Source organism: Hemibagrus wyckioides, linkage group LG02, assembly GCF_019097595.1.
Source record: "Hemibagrus wyckioides isolate EC202008001 linkage group LG02, SWU_Hwy_1.0, whole genome shotgun sequence".
Classification (NCBI taxonomy): domain Eukaryota; kingdom Metazoa; phylum Chordata; class Actinopteri; order Siluriformes; family Bagridae; genus Hemibagrus; species Hemibagrus wyckioides.
This window is the reverse complement of record NC_080711.1, coordinates 8,417,509-8,436,012: the sequence shown is the minus strand read 5'-3', so window position 1 is coordinate 8,436,012 and position 18,504 is coordinate 8,417,509. Positions and strand designations below refer to the sequence as shown.

General features: G+C 40.3%; 3 protein-coding genes across 4 annotated transcripts; 1 reads left to right on the top strand and 2 right to left on the bottom strand.

Moving 5' to 3' along the window:
- Positions 1-13: 13 nt before the first annotated feature.
- Positions 14-5,512, bottom strand: tmub2 (transmembrane and ubiquitin-like domain containing 2). The gene is made up of 3 exons (XM_058372815.1): positions 5,359-5,512; positions 2,391-2,870; positions 14-1,664 (listed from the first exon to the last, which is right to left on the bottom strand). The coding sequence occupies exons 2-3, from the start codon at positions 2,858-2,860 to the stop codon at positions 1,271-1,273; spliced, it is 864 nt and encodes a 287-aa protein (XP_058228798.1). The 5' UTR covers positions 2,861-2,870; positions 5,359-5,512; the 3' UTR covers positions 14-1,270.
- Positions 5,513-6,283: 771 nt separating this feature from the next.
- On the bottom strand, positions 6,284-12,601 carry asb16 (ankyrin repeat and SOCS box containing 16). Of its 2 annotated transcripts, none has more exons than XM_058416092.1 (7): positions 10,685-12,601; positions 9,894-10,275; positions 9,140-9,407; positions 8,125-8,533; positions 7,621-7,704; positions 7,243-7,356; positions 6,284-7,164 (listed from the first exon to the last, which is right to left on the bottom strand). In XM_058416092.1, the coding sequence occupies exons 2-7, from the start codon at positions 10,228-10,230 to the stop codon at positions 6,979-6,981; spliced, it is 1,398 nt and encodes a 465-aa protein (XP_058272075.1). In that variant the 5' UTR covers positions 10,231-10,275; positions 10,685-12,601; the 3' UTR covers positions 6,284-6,978. The 2 variants fall into 2 exon arrangements, with proteins under 2 accessions (XP_058272075.1, XP_058272084.1); XM_058416101.1 differs by having other exon boundaries at positions 9,894-10,272.
- A 20-nt stretch (positions 12,602-12,621) lies between these two features.
- si:busm1-163l24.3 (uncharacterized) lies at positions 12,622-18,233 on the top strand. Its single transcript, XM_058416068.1, has 6 exons — positions 12,622-12,783; positions 12,998-13,189; positions 14,086-14,192; positions 14,333-17,077; positions 17,160-17,374; positions 17,906-18,233. Exons 2-6 carry the CDS (start codon positions 13,009-13,011, stop codon positions 17,979-17,981), a joined length of 3,324 nt encoding a protein of 1,107 aa, XP_058272051.1. The 5' UTR covers positions 12,622-12,783; positions 12,998-13,008; the 3' UTR covers positions 17,982-18,233.
- Positions 18,234-18,504: the final 271 nt, after the last annotated feature.

The window sequence follows — 18,504 nt, the reverse complement described above, 5'->3', positions numbered from 1 at the left end:
ACAACAATCAATGTCAAAGTTTTAATTCTCTTTTTATATTATATACAGAATACACTATTTATTTACAGAACTTGTTTATCATTTGTTATCCCTGTATTTTTTTTTTTTATAATAATAATAACAACTGGATTTTCGTGCACGCAGAGCACAATGTGTATTGCTAAAGAACAAATATTTCCATGTATTAAAACTAAGATGATGTCTTTCCCCCTCTCTCAAAGATAATACTGTAGAACAAAAATGAATGTGAATGAATAAAAAGAAAACAAAATGAAACAAAGGACCATTACCTGGTATGCTACGTATAATCCTTAATCATAGAGAATTTAATCCAAAAATAACAGCTTCCTGATTATGACATTAAGATTATTTGTTATTATTAAGTTTCAGTTACAAACATGACCCTCGCTTTTACTGGGTTGTGCATCGTGTTTAGTTAAAGGATCTGTACAGCTATAGTGACGCATGTAAAGAAACGAAACAGTCGTTAACAGTCATTACCAGAATATTCCGGCGCTTTTAAACCTAACGTCCATCTATCGCATCTTTTATTCCTTCAGACCTATTAGAAAGAGCAGTTTGTTGAATTCAATATCAATCAACTGCTGGAAATACCAAAAAAAGGCAGTCTCTCAGCCTCATCCATCAAATTGAACGGTTTCATATTTTAAGTATTAATTGAGAGAATTTTATCGTAGTCATCTGTTATGAATGCGTTTTTTCCACTCTTTTCTCAGTACAGAGAAACTGGCTGAATTTCTCGTATGGTGCAGATACGATAGATTAGAGATGAGGTTGGAGCTTTTTCTTTCAAACATACTGACAACAGAACTGGCATAGAGGTTAATCCATGAAAAGGCCAGAGGGAGCTGAAACAAAAACTGAGGACAAACTAGGCCTTGTGTCGTGATTAAATTACTATAAAGATTACGTGACTCTAAAGCATAATTACAGCATCATTACTCTATCCACACACACACTTACTGTCCTTCTCTCTCTCACACACTTCTCTCTCTCTCACACACACACACACACACACACACGCACACAGCATCTAAATGGCACCAGAAGCCAGAAGGCTCCCTGAGTACTTTTTTGTCTGCTACTATTTCTTCTCCTTAGCACTCAGCTGCTGCTGTTTCACTTCAGATTCCTTCCATTAAAAGCATTTCAACAGAATGAGTGTGTATGCCATCTTTTACCCCGATTCCTTTTCACCTCTCTTCCAACAACCTGCCTCCTTTCGCCTTTTCTTCTGCTGTCTGTATCCTCAGCGGCTGTGCATGCCGAAGATGAGGAAGCTGAAGAAGACGGTGACTCCCACCAGAGAGACGGTGGCCGGCGCCGTGAACAGCTGTCGGTAGTTGAAGCGGAAATACCAGACCACGGCTAGCAGCACTACGAACACCGGGACCACCAGGCTGCCTGTGCTGAACGTGAGAGCAGCTGAGCGCAGGCTCCCGCTGAGACCCACTCCGGGAGCAGCGCGCTGCCCGTCGTCTGGCTCTGCTTGGGGCAAGGCTGGACCCTGAGCCTGGCAGATGTGGCAGTGCAGCACGCTGTTGTGGGTGATGTTAAGTGAGAGTAGAGTGCGTCGTGGGTCCTGCAGCAGCTGTCCCTGATAGATCAGCTTGATCTGACGCTCACGCCCAGAGAAGTATTTACTGAGGATAGAGAGTGATTTGATGTCTTGAAATGATACATACAAGTTCTGGACACATGCATAAGACTGAACTGACCTAAAGATTCCACCCAAAAGTAAAAGTACTGTACACAGGAAGCTATAGAAAAGATCACATCATACAGAGTCCATCCTACAGCACAATACAATACAGTGGGTCTCAGAATTTCACCATGGGGAACTGTGAATAATATTTATTTATAAGTTAATTTGTTATTTGTATTATTTTTATTACAGCAGTAGAAAGCCCATGAGTATTACAACTAATACATTAGTACTGAGGTCTAGAGTTATTAGTATTAGTATTAGTAGACTGGTCATTTGAATGAAATGGGTTTAATCAAAATCACAAATACCTCAAAAAAATCCCCATATAAATAAATAAAGGCTTATAAATAAACTCTGCTGTATACCATGCGGTCTTTTAATGGAACCTTCAGGAATGAATCTCTATTTGGATATATTTATCCAAAATATTACCTTATTTATATAAATAAAACAATTCTGGTATCTGAACATGCAAAATATGTGCTGAGGGTTCCTTGAAATTTATCTCACAGTTAAAGTCCATCATAAAAATGAGACATTCCACCGTTCTAAATTATTCAGAGGCACATCAAAGATGATTGAGGATCAGATTTCTTATTATTAACTTACTTTAAACTATTGGTGATAAATAAACTAGTGTCAGTGATGTGTTTCTTCTCACCTTTTCAGTTCTCCGACTGTGTCCTGAGGCTTCAGCACAGCCAGCTCCTCTGTATCATTCAGAAACTTCAGTCGGACAGTGATGCTTGCGCCCTCGTCCTCATCATCCTCCGTGCCCTCGTGCTCTCGGCTCATTTTATTCCTGCCTCCTTGGATATCCAGCAGCTCCTCTCCTCCTTCTCCCTCCTCCTCCTCATCCTCCTGTTTGTCCTCGTCTGTTGTCTCGTCACTCTGCTGTTCACCTGACTCTGAGCTGGATGGAGCGACAGCGTAGCCGTCATGGCCCCCTAGGCCAATGAGTGAGGCGTGGGCACCCACGGTGAGGATAGTACCGAGGATGTGATCACCGCGATCAGCCACGTGGGTGGAGAGCCAGGCCAGGACCAGCGCAAGGAGCAGGATGAGCACGCCTCCCAGCGCTGTGGCCTCATCGCCCAGGCCATCCAACATGGACAGAGCACACACCGCCATCTCACCTCCTCTGCAGAGAAAAAGTTATATTATTTAGTACACCATTTACAAATAACATATTGCAGTGTTTCAACCTGTAACTGGCAATTCTACAAAAATTTTAAAAGCTAAGCATGTCATATTATGCATTCGTATAATCTTAACACATTAGTAAAGAAATATTTCTCAATGTGCAATTTATTTTTAGTTTGTAACAAGGATAGAATTAGTTGCATCCAAACCAATTGTTTTGAAGCAAACAATTTTATAAAATATCGTTGCTTTAACAATACAATTTCCCTTCACTGGAGTTTCAGCATGATAATGCCCCTGTGCAAAACGTGAGCTCCATGAAGACACATGACATGTTTGGAGTGGAAAATTGAGTGTCCTGCACAGAGCCATGACCTCAACCCCACTGAACACCTTGGGAATGAACTGTAACTCTGAATGATCACAAATCTAGTAGAAAGCCTTCCTGAAAGAGCGGAGGTTACAATAACAGCAAAGGGGCACTGAATCTGGAATGAGACATTCAACAAACATATACAACAATCAGGCATTTAACATAACATTATGACCAGTGACAGGTGAAGTGAATAACACTGATTATCTCCTCATCATGGCACTTGTTAGTGGGTGGGATATATTAGGCAGCAAGTGAACATTTTGTCCTCAAAGTTGATGTTAAAAGCAGGAAATATGGGCGAGTGTAAGGATTTGAGAGAGTTTGATGAAGGGCCAAACTGCAATGGCTAGACGACTGGATCAGAGCATCTCCAAAACTGCAGCTCTTGTGGAGTGTTCCCGGTCTGCAGTGGTCAGAATCTATCAAAAGGATAACTTACAGGACTTAAAGGATCTGCTGCTAACATCTTGGTGCCAGATACCACAGCACCCCTTCACGGATTTAGTAAAGACCATGCCTCAATGGGTCAGGGCTGTTTTGGCAGCAAAAGGGGAACCAACACAATACTAGGCAGGTGGTCATAATGTTATGCCTGATCGGTGTATAGGTGTGATGGTCAGTTCCCAGAAACTTAGTAATACAGTGCATTTATTACAGAGTTATTAGATTTTTTGGTTAGTCACTTCAACTGAATGAGTTTAATCTAAAACTCAATAACCTAGTGCTGACCTAGTGTTTTTTTGAAGACCAGGAATACAAATAAAACACAACAATAAATAAATAAATAAATAACATACGACATTGTATACATCTAACAAAAAAGCCTAATATCTATATAATTTATTTTACAGTTTAAAAGGTTTCTGACTGCAAAAATGTTTGAGAGGTTACTCTAATCTCTTCTGCAAGTGGAGTGGTTTATTGGACTACAGGTTAAATCTGTTCAACTTCCTCAAAAGAAAATGAAGCATGAAAACATCTGTAGTGACAAGACAAGTTCAGCAGCAGCGTTTAGCAACGTGTCTGGTTTCTCTTAAAATGGGAAACACTGGTGCATTGCATTGCCTACTTGTGTACAGGTCAATGTTACATACATTATATTGCCAAAGGTTTTTGGATGTCTGCCTTTACATGCACATGAATGTAATATGGCCTTTTGCAGCTATAACAGCTTCAACTCTTCTGGGAAGGCTTTCCACAAGGTTTAGGTGTGTGTTTATGGGAATTTTTGACCATTCCTCTAGAAGTGCATTTGTCAGGTCAGGTACTGATGTTGGACAAGAAGATCTGGATCACAGTCTCCGCTCTAATTCATCCCAAAGGTGTTCTATCAGGTTGAGGTCAGGACTCTGTGCAGGCCAGTCAAGTTCATCCACACCAGACTCTGTCATCCATGTCTTTATGGACCTTGCTTTGTGCACTGGTGAGCAGTCATGTTGGAACAGGAAGGGGTCATCACCAAACTGTTCTCACAAAGTTGGGAGTATGAAATTGTCCAAAATGTCTTGGTAGGCTGAAGCATCAAGAGGTCCTTTCACTGGAACGAGCCCAACCCCTGAATTCAATGATTTGGAGGGGTGTCCCAAAACTTTTGGCAACATAGTGTATCTCACACTGATATATTTGATTAACTTCAGGATTATTATAACATTAACAGCAGGGAAGCAGTGCTACAGTTTGAACTTTATACCATTGTAACAGGCATCATGCAGTAACTCGACACAAAAATAGCGTGTTTGTCAAACTCTCTGAAAAACTTAACTATTTCATTCTTCCGCTAACTTGTGGCTAATTAGCATTGAAGCTAGTACCGTCACCCCTGCTAATGCAGGGCAAGAAATAAACGATCAAATTCATCATTAAAATGTAGACCAAATGTGTGGACTGAGATTACACCACCAGCACAAAGTAGATACAGACACGTTAGAGCACCTAGCTAAGCTACCTAGCTAACTACTATTGCTAACTAGCTATAGAAAAGGTAAAGGACGACCTTCGGACATTGCTACACAGCACTGGTCTAATTTTTAAACTGTGTAGTTTCACATAATGTACACTTTATTTGACACGTTCACATAAAAGTGTTAGGAAAAGCGATGAAGAAATTTACCGTCATCAAATCATTCTTGAACGTTTAATAATGATGCTATTTTAGCTCCAAAGCCGCCACAACACCTCCCGTGTAATAAACAAACACGGACAGCTGACGCTGCGTCACCACCGGGCGTCAGGCTCGGGTTGCCAGATCCCACAACTAAACAAAATCGACTAAATGTAAAATATGTGTTGCCAGATAAATCTGTCCGAACTTCGCTTAAAATAGTGATAAGATTACTAATAATAGTAATAATTGTAGTAATAGTAATAACAATAACAATAATAATGATCAGCTGAGTCCCCCACCCAAACACACACGTATAAGTTCAGCTAGATATAGCTGTTTGGAAAAATGAGGGATTTTCCTAGAAAGGGAAGATACATCGAGACTCGAAATCATGATCAGTGAGTCAACTAAAGCAAATTTCACGGCAAGCTAATATAATAACTGCCGTATTACCTTTGTAATAAATGGTGTATTAACTGTATAATAGCTGGTGTATTAAGTGGTGTAATAACTAACGTGATAACTGGCATCTGGAACAAATTCTATTCCTCTTGATCTTCTTCTTGTCAGGGATTTGGTGTACTCATAAAATGGTTTGTGAAGGATTGTCTGAAAAAGTTCAACAATCAGTCTCTCATTCTGCACTCATTCAGTTTGGAACCTTACAAAGCTTTTCTTATTCTTCCTTTCTCACACATAATGTAATCCTCAGGCCTTGTCCTACTCCATATTCTCCACATTTTAATAGTTTTTCCCCCATGCTCTCACACACCCAATTCAACACAGTGCTGTTTAATTAACTGATTAGGACCAGGGTTAGGAACCTGTGGTGTAAGACTTGCACAGCTTAGTTTCATTTGGCTATTGGATAAAAATCAGCCAAGAATTGCAAAGCTTGCATAAATCAAAATATGCTTTTTTTACTCTAATGAAATGTCTCCCATCTGCTCATCTATAGAAACCAAGCGTACAATTTTATTTAAATGCCTGTACAGTAGTTCAATCTTTGTTCCAAATTGAATAACATTTGAACACACACACACACACACACACACACACACACACGTCACATGGCCATGCAAACACTTTAATTAAAAAATGTCTATGAATTATCTTTACAAATATCAAGCCACACAAGTTGAATTCAAGTAAGTCCATGTCTCAGTGACTAAAATTGTGTTATTAGAAAATTTTCAAAATGTGTCATGGCCTGAAGAAAAACAACTTGGTGAGGTTTTCTGTACGGCCTTTATTTAACCTTCTTAGACGAGGTCTCCAGTGTCAGTCATTTGGAATAGTCAGTAAGTTCTTCAAAGGACTTTCTGATTTCTCAGTACTTCCACAAGCTGTTTTTTCCCTATTATCATCAAGACATAATGCTAATAACGTAACTGATAAGAGGGATAAGCTTGGGTTGCAGATTTTACACAATGTTGGTTATTAGTCTAAAATAAAAGCAAAAATAAGTATTGCATCCAAATGACAAAAGGCATGAATGTAATTGTGATGTTTTCCATTTGAACTGCTTATGGTCACTTGACTGGCACCCTGAATCGATGGAGCTTTAGCCAGCTCACAGCTAAATAGTTTTATAGCTTTTTTTTTTTCCATTCATGTGTTCATGTGTCATTGGAGCTCTCCTTTAATCTGCAGCAGCAGATACTCTTTAAGTGCACATGGGATATTGAGCTTATTGATGGCAGAGTGGCACTTTGCACCCAGAATGATTCTCAGAGAACATCGACAGAGGTGCTGGAGTGTTCGAGGCTGTCCACTCATCCGGCGAACTGAGTTGAAGAAACACTTGTGCTCCTGGGAGTAAGAAGGAAATGTATTGTTGGATCAAATCAGAAATCCAATTATGAAGTGTATAACGTAGAGTGGAAATACCTTCAGGAGTTCATTTGGGACTTCCTGTAGCCAGTCCTCACAGTCTGGCACCACTGGGTAGCAGTTCAGCATCACTTCCAGAGTGGCAGGCGAGAGAAAGCACAACTTCAGTAGCTAACAATACACACACAAACACACACACACTTAATAGCACAGCATACAAGATGTACATCTAACCTTGCGGTAGCTGTTGATCTTTAAGGAACTTTGCAAATTTGTACATTGCTATAGGAGTTCTTAGATGTGTGTTGCTGTATATGTTCATCATAGGCTCATCATAGAGTGTCTAACTGAATACTTAATTAAAATGTAATCATAATTACGATCCTGTTGAAGTGATTTGTTGTGCCGATCCAAAGCTTCAGAGTGTCAACTTACTTTAGTAGAAGGAGGCTTTGCTCCGTGGTTGAGAAGTGAACGAGCGATTAATTCAGGGTGCTGATCTGGATAATCCTCTACCACCTTTAAAGAGAGAAAAGAAAGCTTTAAATATAACAGTTTGAGTCAATGAGTCCATCAATGGCGCTTTTCTAATGAAGGTTCAAATGCCTGTATATTGAGAATAAAATATTAAAATACAAACATTGGCCACTTTACTCGGAACCCCAGTATAGTGACACAGGACAACTGATGATAGATAAATATCAATATATCAATATAATTTCAGTGGTCCAGTTTTTGTGAGCATAACCATATTGACATATATGTGGAGATTGGTCTGAATGGCATTTGCATTCAAAGAATGTACTACTCTCCAAAATATTTGCTTCCTCACACAAATCTACTTGTTTAAAAGGGTCAAAGAAACGGTACCTGCAATATAAAGTACCATAGTTTAATGCCTCTGGGCTTTTTTCCAGTTCTTTCTTTCTTCTGCCTCACCTGCAGCAGGCAGTCCATGGGTGTGTATCCTGCACAGTTGGCTGCATCTGCCTGAGCTCCATGCTGCAGAAGCATATCAGCAATCTGATAGCTGCAGTTACTGCAGGCGTTATGTAGGGCAGTGTGCTGCTTCCTGCCGGCTGTGTGTGCATGTGCACCAGCTCGTAGCAGTCTCTGCACCACACCCAGGTATCTCGCAGTCTCAGCTGGCCTCTCAGCACCGGCGCATGCAGCATTCAGCGGCGTCTCACCCTCACGGTTCTGTGCAGTCACATCAGCTCTGTGAGCCAGCAGCAGTTCCACATGTTCCTCTAAACCCCTTCTACATGCTAAGTGCAGTGGAGTTAGACACGTGTCACGGTGGGCCACATTCACATCAGCACCCATGCTGACTAGCAGCTCTGTACAGCTGGGAGAGTACAAGGTTGTTAATCAAAACCACAAAAATGAATACTAAATAATGATCTAACAGCAAGCAGGACAGTGGATTTAATTATGTAATGAACCTTAAGTAGGGATGAAAGCCTGAAGTGCTGGGAGTCAAAGCAGTTTCAAAGTCAGAATTGCTTATTAGTTAACTTTGCCATTACTGTCACTTGACTAAAGGTTCACTGCAGATTTATTATTTCACACAACTTCTTTTCTTTCTTTCTTTTTTTTGTCAACAGTAACCTTGCTTGAAGCAATGTGCTGACTGTGTCGAACTGTTCATATAATTCAAGTAATCTTAAATACACCAGCTCTGATGCTTCAACATGATGCTGTCTATAAAATGAGGTGGCTGACAGATATTTTTTGAAACATTTTCCAGGAATCAGTGCAATTGATTCATGAAACAATGTAGAAATCATGTAATTTAAGGCAGTTGTGTAGAGGTATTGACACACAACCCGCACAGTGCAAAACCATTTGATGTATTTCGCACATTTACATTTATCACTAAAACAGGGGTTCTCAAATTTTAGGCAGCGAAAGACATGCAATTTTTCCCATTATATCAGCAGTGTTCACTCACACATAGGTCTCAGCAGTGTTGCACAGGTGAAGGGGTGCATCGCCGTCGGCTGACAGCAGATTGGGGTCAGCTCCATGTTCCAGCAGCAGCTTTACACAGGAGTGGTGACCCCCGGAGCAAGCGTCGTGGAGGGCCGATCGTCCCCCAGGGTCAGCATCGACCTCTGCTCCACGGAATAACAGCTCTTCCGCACATCCATAGTGACCCCTGCTGGCAGCCAGGCGCAAGGCAGATGTCTGCTTCACTTTAGAAGACAGAGTCCACATGCCTGGGGTTTAGAGCAGAAAGAATTATAATAAGATTAGGCTTCATAATAAGATATATTTAGTTTAGAAAAATAAAAGTATTATTGTATTCACAGTTTGTTAAATATCAGCCACTACTCCTTTGCTGCCCTGGAAACCAAATAGTTGGGTACTACATCATGTATTTTGAAGTATTGTGATATAATTTACTCTAGAATGTACACCACAGTAAAAAATAAATAAATAAAAACATTGTTTGCTCTACATATTTCCTGCCCCAGCTTGACCATCCCCTGATCACTGTCTTCTATTTTTGTGTCCAAATACTGCAACGCTCTTATTTTTGTTTCATACTAATTTAGCTCTTAGTTCTTAGTGCATTCTACTGTGTTGTTTGTTTTTTCTCTATAATGCCTGAAGTGGGAATTTGGTATGAAATTTGGAAAATCCCAAGCGCCACAGGTTCCTACTTTCTTACAGATGGTGTGTATTCAAGTGAGTTTTTCTACCCATTTCTGGAGTCCACACCATCTCCTCATGGACAATCTCCATTAGGGCATTCACCATACCAGGTTCTTTGAGTATAGCATACACACTCCTCATATCTCCATACATAAACGTGTTGTGGACAACCGGGTCTCTGCAGTGGATTTGAGGTGGAGGGGCTCGTACTGTTTGGATCCTCTCTGTCCCGTGCCTGAGCCGGGGTGCAGCCGGCAGCGGTCGCCTACTCATTACCCTCCTGTGCTCCAGTTCCCTTCGTGTTTCCCTCCAGTCCTGCAGCTCCTGTTCCATCCTCAGTGAGCGCAGTGTCGCTGATGTGAAAGCAAATGTGTTCTGAGACATGCCACTGAGTGATACATCTGCCTGCTACAATACAGGGGAAAACTGCTAAAAAAAAGAAGAGAAGAGAATTGTTTAGGACGATTTCAATCTTGCTCATTGGGTCAAACACAGTTTAATACAATTATTAAGTCTTCCTGTTCACTAAGGTCTTCACTCTTGTTCTGTGTAGAATTCCAGTAAATGACTTAGCACTTTTGTGCATATGTAAACACAAAAATGAACTCTATCAAAGCTTGCTGTCCATATGTAGCTATTGGTCTGTGTTGTGGTGTAAAGAAATCAGAAAAAAGCACATCAGTGTTAAAATAAAGAGAACTGAGCTCCTTTGTGCGCACACATACACATATTGTGGCCATTCAGGTCCACTTTTACAGGTCTAAGAATGATTCATTTAAAACACATAGACTAGAATTTATTTCTAAAAGATATATTAAGTGAAAAAAGGCCTACTCACCCTTAAAGCCTTAAAAAGGTCGTCTATTACCTCTAAAGAAAAATCCTCCAAAATAGTTGCCTACATTTTTTTTTTTTTTGCTATTTAAAATGATTCTCTATTTAGTTCTGGTTTTGTTTACAGTTTGGATCTGATCTTTCTGTGCATAAGAAACCTGATAAAACCAGTAAACCAGCTAATGTCCGTTCTGAGAAACTGCACAGTCAGTCACAAGATATTGTTGACCCTCAGTTAAAGCTGACGGTATTAATAGAAGAAAATGTCAGCCGATAGATTACCATGGCACTACCAGCATACTGCCGGTGGAGGGCGCAGTAAATACTAAAATTTCTATTTATGTCACAGCTTTTCCCATTATTTTTGTGGTCAAACTAGTTTTTTAGTTTCCAACATCATTTTCATTTTCATCCTACTCAACAACTTAACCCGTGTGCCTGGAAATAGTATATTTCAAAAATTTGCATTCCCCTGTACTGCTGGTGGTAAATAAAAGCAATTAAGTTAAGCTATATTTAATACAAAGCTTATTTTCTGGGCTAAATGGCCTACAGACATGGAATTTTAGCGTCCGACACAAAATAGTTTTTGGTTTAAATGTGGCATGGTTATTTCTTAATAAGGTGTGGCCATGAATTAATATGTTTAGGCAATGTGTCAAGCTTCAAAGGTCAAAACTTCATATATTAAGGGCATGAATTATGGTATGTTTATGAATTATGGTATGGAAATCTAGATATCTCATGTGTTCAAGTCTCTATCAATGAATATATTAACACTGGGTCAATAGGTGACAGACTTAGGACAAACAAACAGGGAAAATAAGAGCTAGTTTAAGTGTTTCAGGAAGAGGTAGGTCTTCATCCATCGTTTGAAGACAGTCAGTGACTCGACTGTACGGACATCTAGGGGAAGTTCATTCCAACACCTCGGTGCCTGAACAGAGAAGAGTCTAGATGTATACCTACCTCTTACTCTGAGAAAGGGTGAGACCAGTTGAGCAGCGCTAGTGGACAGGAGGGAGCATGGTGTAGTGCAAGGAGTAATAAGAGCTTAGAGGTAAGATGGTGCTGGTCCATTCTTAGCTTTGTAGGCAAGCATCAGTGTTTTGAATCTGATGTGTGCAGCTACAGGAAGCCAGTGGAGGAATGCAGCAGTGGGGTGGTGTGTGAGAACTTAAGCAGGTTGAAAACAAGTCATTCAACTGCATTTTGCATCATTTGCAGTGGACGAAATGCGTTCAGAGGTAGACCTGCCAGTAGAGATTTGCAGTAGTTCAGTCTCGAAATGACAAGATACTGAACTAACACCTAAGCAGCCTTGGTGGATAGAAATGGCCGAATCCTTCTGATGTTGTACATAAGAAACTGACGTGAGCGTGTCACATTAGTAACATGGGAGGAAACGGACAGCTGATTGTCCCTGGTTACTCCAAGGCTGCAAGCAGTGGGTGAAGGAGAGATCATGGAGTTGTTCAGAGATATCACTCAGATCCTGGGCTGGGGATGAATCACCTGGGATGACCATGCAGTTCTGCTGGGATTGAGGTTCAGCTGATGAGCTGGTCATCCACGATGAAACAGTTGCCAGACAAGCTGGGATCCAAGAACCGAGTGGTATCGGAGGGAGGGAAGGAGAAGATATGTTAGGTGTCATCATCGGCATAGCAGTGGTATGAGAAGTCATGTGAGGATATATACTGTATACAGTAGCTATTATGTGCAGTATTTGCTCATTTGGAAATAAATAGAACTGAAATTGGGACTTTCCCATTAAAGTTATATAATATTTGAATCCATCTTTATGGAGAATATTGTGGGGTTTTATTAGCTTCTGTTAGTTTTTTCAGTGCTGCTATAGGAGCTATTTCTTTAAATCTCCATGACACTACGACACTCTTTCATAGCTTTCACTTTTCTTTTCGTCAGCACACACACACACACACACACACACACAGAATACAGGACTTGAACAGGCGTGGGACTAATAACATGCAAACAATGCTACACAGTGGCAAGATAACGAAACGGAGGACATCTGATCGACCTGTATTTACCCCAGGAACCGGTTAATAATCTAATTTAGATCATCTTGACACGAAGGTATAACTGAGAACCTAACTTCCTGTTGCAACTTTGGCGCATATTCGATGCTTTTTTTCCCTTGCATTTCATTCTGACGTTTAAAATGGATGTTGTGTTTCAGTGTTTCAACCGCAGCCCGTTATTTAATAATATCTGCAATTACAATATAACAAAATAGGCTAATGTAATATAATAATAATCCGTCCCCACGTCTTATTTTTTCACATCTCAGTTCTCCAGAAGATGGCGGAAATGGGACACACGGTGTGCGTTCGCGGGCTTCCCTCCGACATGGAGCACGAGCGACTGGAAGATAAACTTCTGATCCATTTTCTGCGCGAGCGCAATGGCGGAGGAGAGATATCATCAATCAGCATTAAAGCTACAGATCCGTGTGCCATCATCACCTTTGAAGACAGCAGAGGTCTCTCCCTCTTTCTTTGTAAAAAAGAGTGTGTGCGAGTAATAAGAGGGATTAAAAACCATTTTAGGATCGTTCTTAGTTCATTTGGAATAAAGAAATAGACCCTAAACTGAATTTTATGACTTTTCAGCTTTATTAAGGTACTGAAATATGGTGAAGACTTAAATGCATATTGTGTTTGGGTTAAAAACCACAAACATACACCGATCAGGCATAAAATTATGACCACCTGCCTAATATTGGTGTCGGTCCCCCTTTTGCTGCCTCGTCATGCACTGTATATTCTGACACCTTTCTATCAGAACCAGCATTAACTTCTTCAGCAATTTGTAGTAACAGTAGCTCGTCTGTTAAATCGGATCACACGGGCCAGCCTTCACTCCCCACGTGCATCAGTGAGCCTTGGCCGCCCATGACCCTGTCTCCGGTTCACCACTGTTCCTTCAATGGACCATATTTGATAGATACTGACCACTGCAGGCCGGGAACACCCCCACAAGAGCTGCAGTTTTGGAGATGCTCAGTTATCTAGCCATTAGAATCTGGTCCTTGTCAAACTCGCTCAATCCTTATGCTGGCCCATGTATATATATATATATATATATATATATATATATATATATATATATATATATATATATATATATATATATATTTAAATACCACTGACCCAGACAAATATTCAAATAAAAGAATATGTCTATAAATACTGTTTTATTTCTCTTATGCCACATAATTTTGTGACTTTAAGTGAATGAGTCCTAATAAGCTTTGGTTCATTTTAATTCACAGTAACCTGATTTGGTGAAAAATGCAAATTCATGGCCCTAAGACTGTCAAAAAAGAATATATCTTTTACATATTTGCTTAATATGTTCTTTTCTCTTTTCCTACAGTTGCTCTCAATGTGTACGGTTGTAGACCACATGTTTTAGAGGTGGATGGCAAGACGTATGAACTTTCTCTGAGTTTTCCATGGCAGGAGTCACTGCATCTGAACAGGGTATGCAAGGAGGACAAACAAGCATAAATTAAATATTCAGGATATAGTGGCTTTTTCTTAAATTTAGAAAGATAATTGCAGTCTTATGTTTATGTTTCTCATGTTTTCATGTTTCTTTATTCTTATAAATCTCTCTCCAGGTAATCCGTGATATGTCTGTGACCATAGACTGCAACTACTTGCCTCTGGGTGAAGAGAGAATAAAAACAATCACTGAAAAATTCCCTGGCCTTGATATCCATTACATTAAGCCTCAGAGGCTTTGCACCATAAAGGGACCTTATTCTGAGGTCAGTGATGTTGTATCTAACTTGAAAGAGCTTCTTGAACCTCCAAGTGAAGAAGGTTTGTTCTTTGAACAAGAAAGCGATAAAGTCCATTCACATCAGAAAAGAAAAGACAACTCTCCAAACCAACCCCATGGACTCCACTTTAGTGGAGATGTTTCTTTGCATCAGGAATCACGTCCAAAAGTGAACAGTGCAAAACTACCACAAGCACAAACATGCTCTGATGAGAAGATAAAAAGCTGGGTAGATGCAGTAGAAGTGGAGGCTCTCTCTCTAATCATGGAAGCAGATGCATTTGCATATCTATGTAGCAGAAGTGAGGAGTACAAGGGTATATTGCGAAACCATGGTGTGCATGTGGTTGATGTCACAACTGCAGGAGTCACCACACTGTACTTGCAATCCAATGCAAAATTTAAGAGTGGGTCAAAAGCAGAAATGCACATGAACCATGCCCTCAAGGAGCTGAGTCAGCTTTACCAGCAGGTAGAGAGTAATTTGAGAAGAGCTCAGATTCCAAGAAGTGCCCTTAACCTGCACGGAGAAGAAACTGCAGCATTCAAAAACTTAGAGTCATTACTGCCCAAAGTGATGCTCAGCTATGATCAAACCCACGTTTATATTGTAGGTGAAAGCAGTGAGGTCTCTCAGGCCAAACAGATCCTCCTGTTTGGTTCATCTTATGAGAACTTGAAAGCAAAGCAAGACACCTCACTTTCATTATCTCCCTCTTACTCTTATTCCCCAACCTCTGAATCAGAGACAATGCAAACTGCCAGAACAAGTAGTGAATCCAGTACAATGACCCCTAAAATGAGAGTCTCTGATGCTGAGAGAAGAGTAAGGACTGGGGAGGAATACAAACTGGCTGCTCGATTTAAAAACTCTGATATGGGCTTACTGGGGTTTGGCACTTTAGAACGAGGGAGAACTAGAGAGCGTCAAGATTTGACCAAAGGCATTAACATGTTACCACTGGCATCATATTCCTCCCTTGGTACAGCGGGTACAGTCAATAGTGACCAGAACAGAGCTTCTCAAGTTGGTGCTTTCAAAGTCACTGGTGTAAATAATGTAGAAGGAGATATCTTGTTTCAGAAGATGGACCCAATGTCCTCTACATGTACATTAAAAAACAGTGGTCAGGCCTCAAACATAGTTAGTAGAACAAATTCTGTAAGTACCTCCAGAGTAACACCTGCATTCAAAACTTCACTCAGCACACCTGCAGATGCCTGTACAGGGCTTGAGAAACTGGGCAAGACTACAGTAGGATCTACAAGCACCTCTATGACTTCCTTAAGAAGGACGAATAGTTTCTCAGGCCGACCGCTACAAAAAGAGGACACAAAAAAGACTGGGACCAATGAGAAGTCAAGTCTTACCACAAATTCCTTTAGAAGACCAAGATCCAGTAGCCTAAATAGTAGAGCATCTGGAGATGCACTTCCGAGCAGCACTGTATCAAGGACAGTTACTGTACCTACGCTGATGTGGAGTTATATAAAAGAGGCACATGACTCCGAACTAAAACCTCTGATCTCAGATCTACATGTTTCTGAGAGCCATGTAGACAAGAATAAGACTATGGTAACTCTACAGGGATCAGAATCATCCAAGGTTGAAGTCTGTCAACATGAGCTTCAGAAGCTAGTTGATGTGATTAGTTTAGATTTTTGTGTTCAGAGCCTTCAACTGGCAGATCTTGGTGTGACTGAAGGAAATGATATGTTCAAGGAATGCTGCTCGAACATATGCTTACACTTCAGCAAAATTGTACTGCAGCATGCAAAGGATGCTGTTATCCTGATGGGGCCCAAATCACTGTGTTCTCAAGCCAGTGAGACATTAAAAGAACTGTTTTCTAGTGGATTTTCTAATTCTGGATCTTTGGACAGTAGCTTCACCCATCAGGGCAGTATAGGTCCAAGTCAAGCCAATATGTCAGCTAACCAGATGCCAATTAAAAGCCATGGTCTAGATCAGACCAGAGCTAATAGTGAACGTCTTGCAAAAGCATACAAATCTGAGTCCAGGAATGTAGCTTATATGCAATCACCAAAGCCTGTTGCCAAAGAGGTGCTTAAGAAGGCTTCAGATTTGGAAATAAGCAAGATGGGCCTATTACCTGGCAAATCTCCTGAAGTAAGTGGAATGCTGTTGGGACTGAGGGATGACTGGCAGAAGCCTTCATCACTCACCTCACAGAAAAGCCAAAAAGCAACAACACTGACTTTGAAACAGACCAACTTGCCAATCAATAAACACTTGGAGTCTTGTGTGTGTGGAGAGAAGGGTGCACCAACAAGCTGTGGTGTTTTTCTGTGTTCCAATTGTATTAACTTTCATGCTCAGTGTATGGTATGCTCTAAAGTGAACGCAGCCAGAAAACCACCAAAGGCAATGCAAGCTCATCTACTCAAAGAAGAACAAAATGCAGAAGAGCTCAAAAGAAAAGAAACTGGCACAAGACAAAAACGGGAACAAGGCATTCAGGGCATCATGAAGTGTACAGAGCTGGTCATGAGCTTGCCAGGGTACGAGCAATACAGGACAGTCAAAATTACCTACTCTATACCTGATGGCATCCAGGGAGTGAGTGCTTTCTTCTTATACAAATATAATTATATTAAAATGCCATTTTATTCTACTCATATCTGCTTTGTGCCTCACATAGGAGGAACACCCTAACCCTAGGTTACCATTCGAAGGAGGTATATTTGAGGCCTATTTGCCACTCACTTCAAAGGGCCAGGGCTTACTGCAATGCCTGGAGAAAGCATTTAAGCAAGGGTTTACCTTTACTGTTTGCCCAAATAACAGTACTGGCAGAGCAAAAATAACATGGAGCAGAATCCCTCATAAGACCATGACCACAGGAGGGAAGAGTGGGTGAGTTTTTACACAGATTAACAAACAAAACAAACAAATAATGAATAATACAACATGGATATTTATGGCCTTTCTGTGTGGAGTTTGCATGGTCTCCCTGTGCCTGCTTAGGTTTCCTCCGGTTTCTTCCCACAATCCAAAAACATATAATTGGTAATTCTAAATTGCCTGTAGGAGTGAGTGTGTGTGTGTGTGTGTGTGTGGCTGTCTGTCTATATGTGTGGCCCTGTGATGGACTGGCGACCTGTCCAGGGTGTACCCCTGCCTTTTGCCCAATGTGTGCTGGGATAGGCTCCAACAGATCCCTGTGACCTTAATTAGAAATAAAGCGAGTATAGAAAATGGATGGATGGATATCCTGATACATATTGTGTAATATAAAAATGGCCTTACGGGTCATGGTATGATATTTATCACACACTCCACCTTGCAATTATTGCTATTAATGCCATTAATTGATATTTCTGACAATATCTATTCTGTTGTCGGTAAATCCTGTTGCTGTAAATGGGTTCGTTTGTGTGTCTACAGGAACGGATATCCTGACTCCGCATACCTTAAAGACTTGGCTGAGGCATTGAGGACTTGTGGGATTGAGGTGGTTTAGGTGAAATGAAGTGAAATTCTTCAACAGCAACCCCAGTCCTAATTTTCTGTAATTAAAATGATATAAAATCAAAATGTTTCAGAATGCATATTCAAGTTATAATCACTGATTCATAGACATGTATGAATAGAACATAATGAAGTGTGCAACACCCGTGAAGACATTTTCTTGTATTAATTAAAGTATTTCTCATAGCCTTAATTGCTTATTGATCAAAGTCATTATTTTTATAATATTGTTTAGAGCAGATTATATAGCACTGTATAAACTGAAGGTAAATTAACTCCTTTTGTATACATGAGATTATACTTTTTAAAACAAATACGTTTTCATGAGTTTATTTTAGAATTATATTTTATTTAAGTTTGTTTTTTGTTTTTTTTACCTACAGAAAGATAAAACCTTGAATCTAAGTTTAAGTCTTGAATCTCAACACCATAAACACCCGAGTGTCAATACATTTTGTTTGTAAGTCATTTTGTGATTTCAAATCATTTATATCTTATAAAGTTGTAACAAAGCA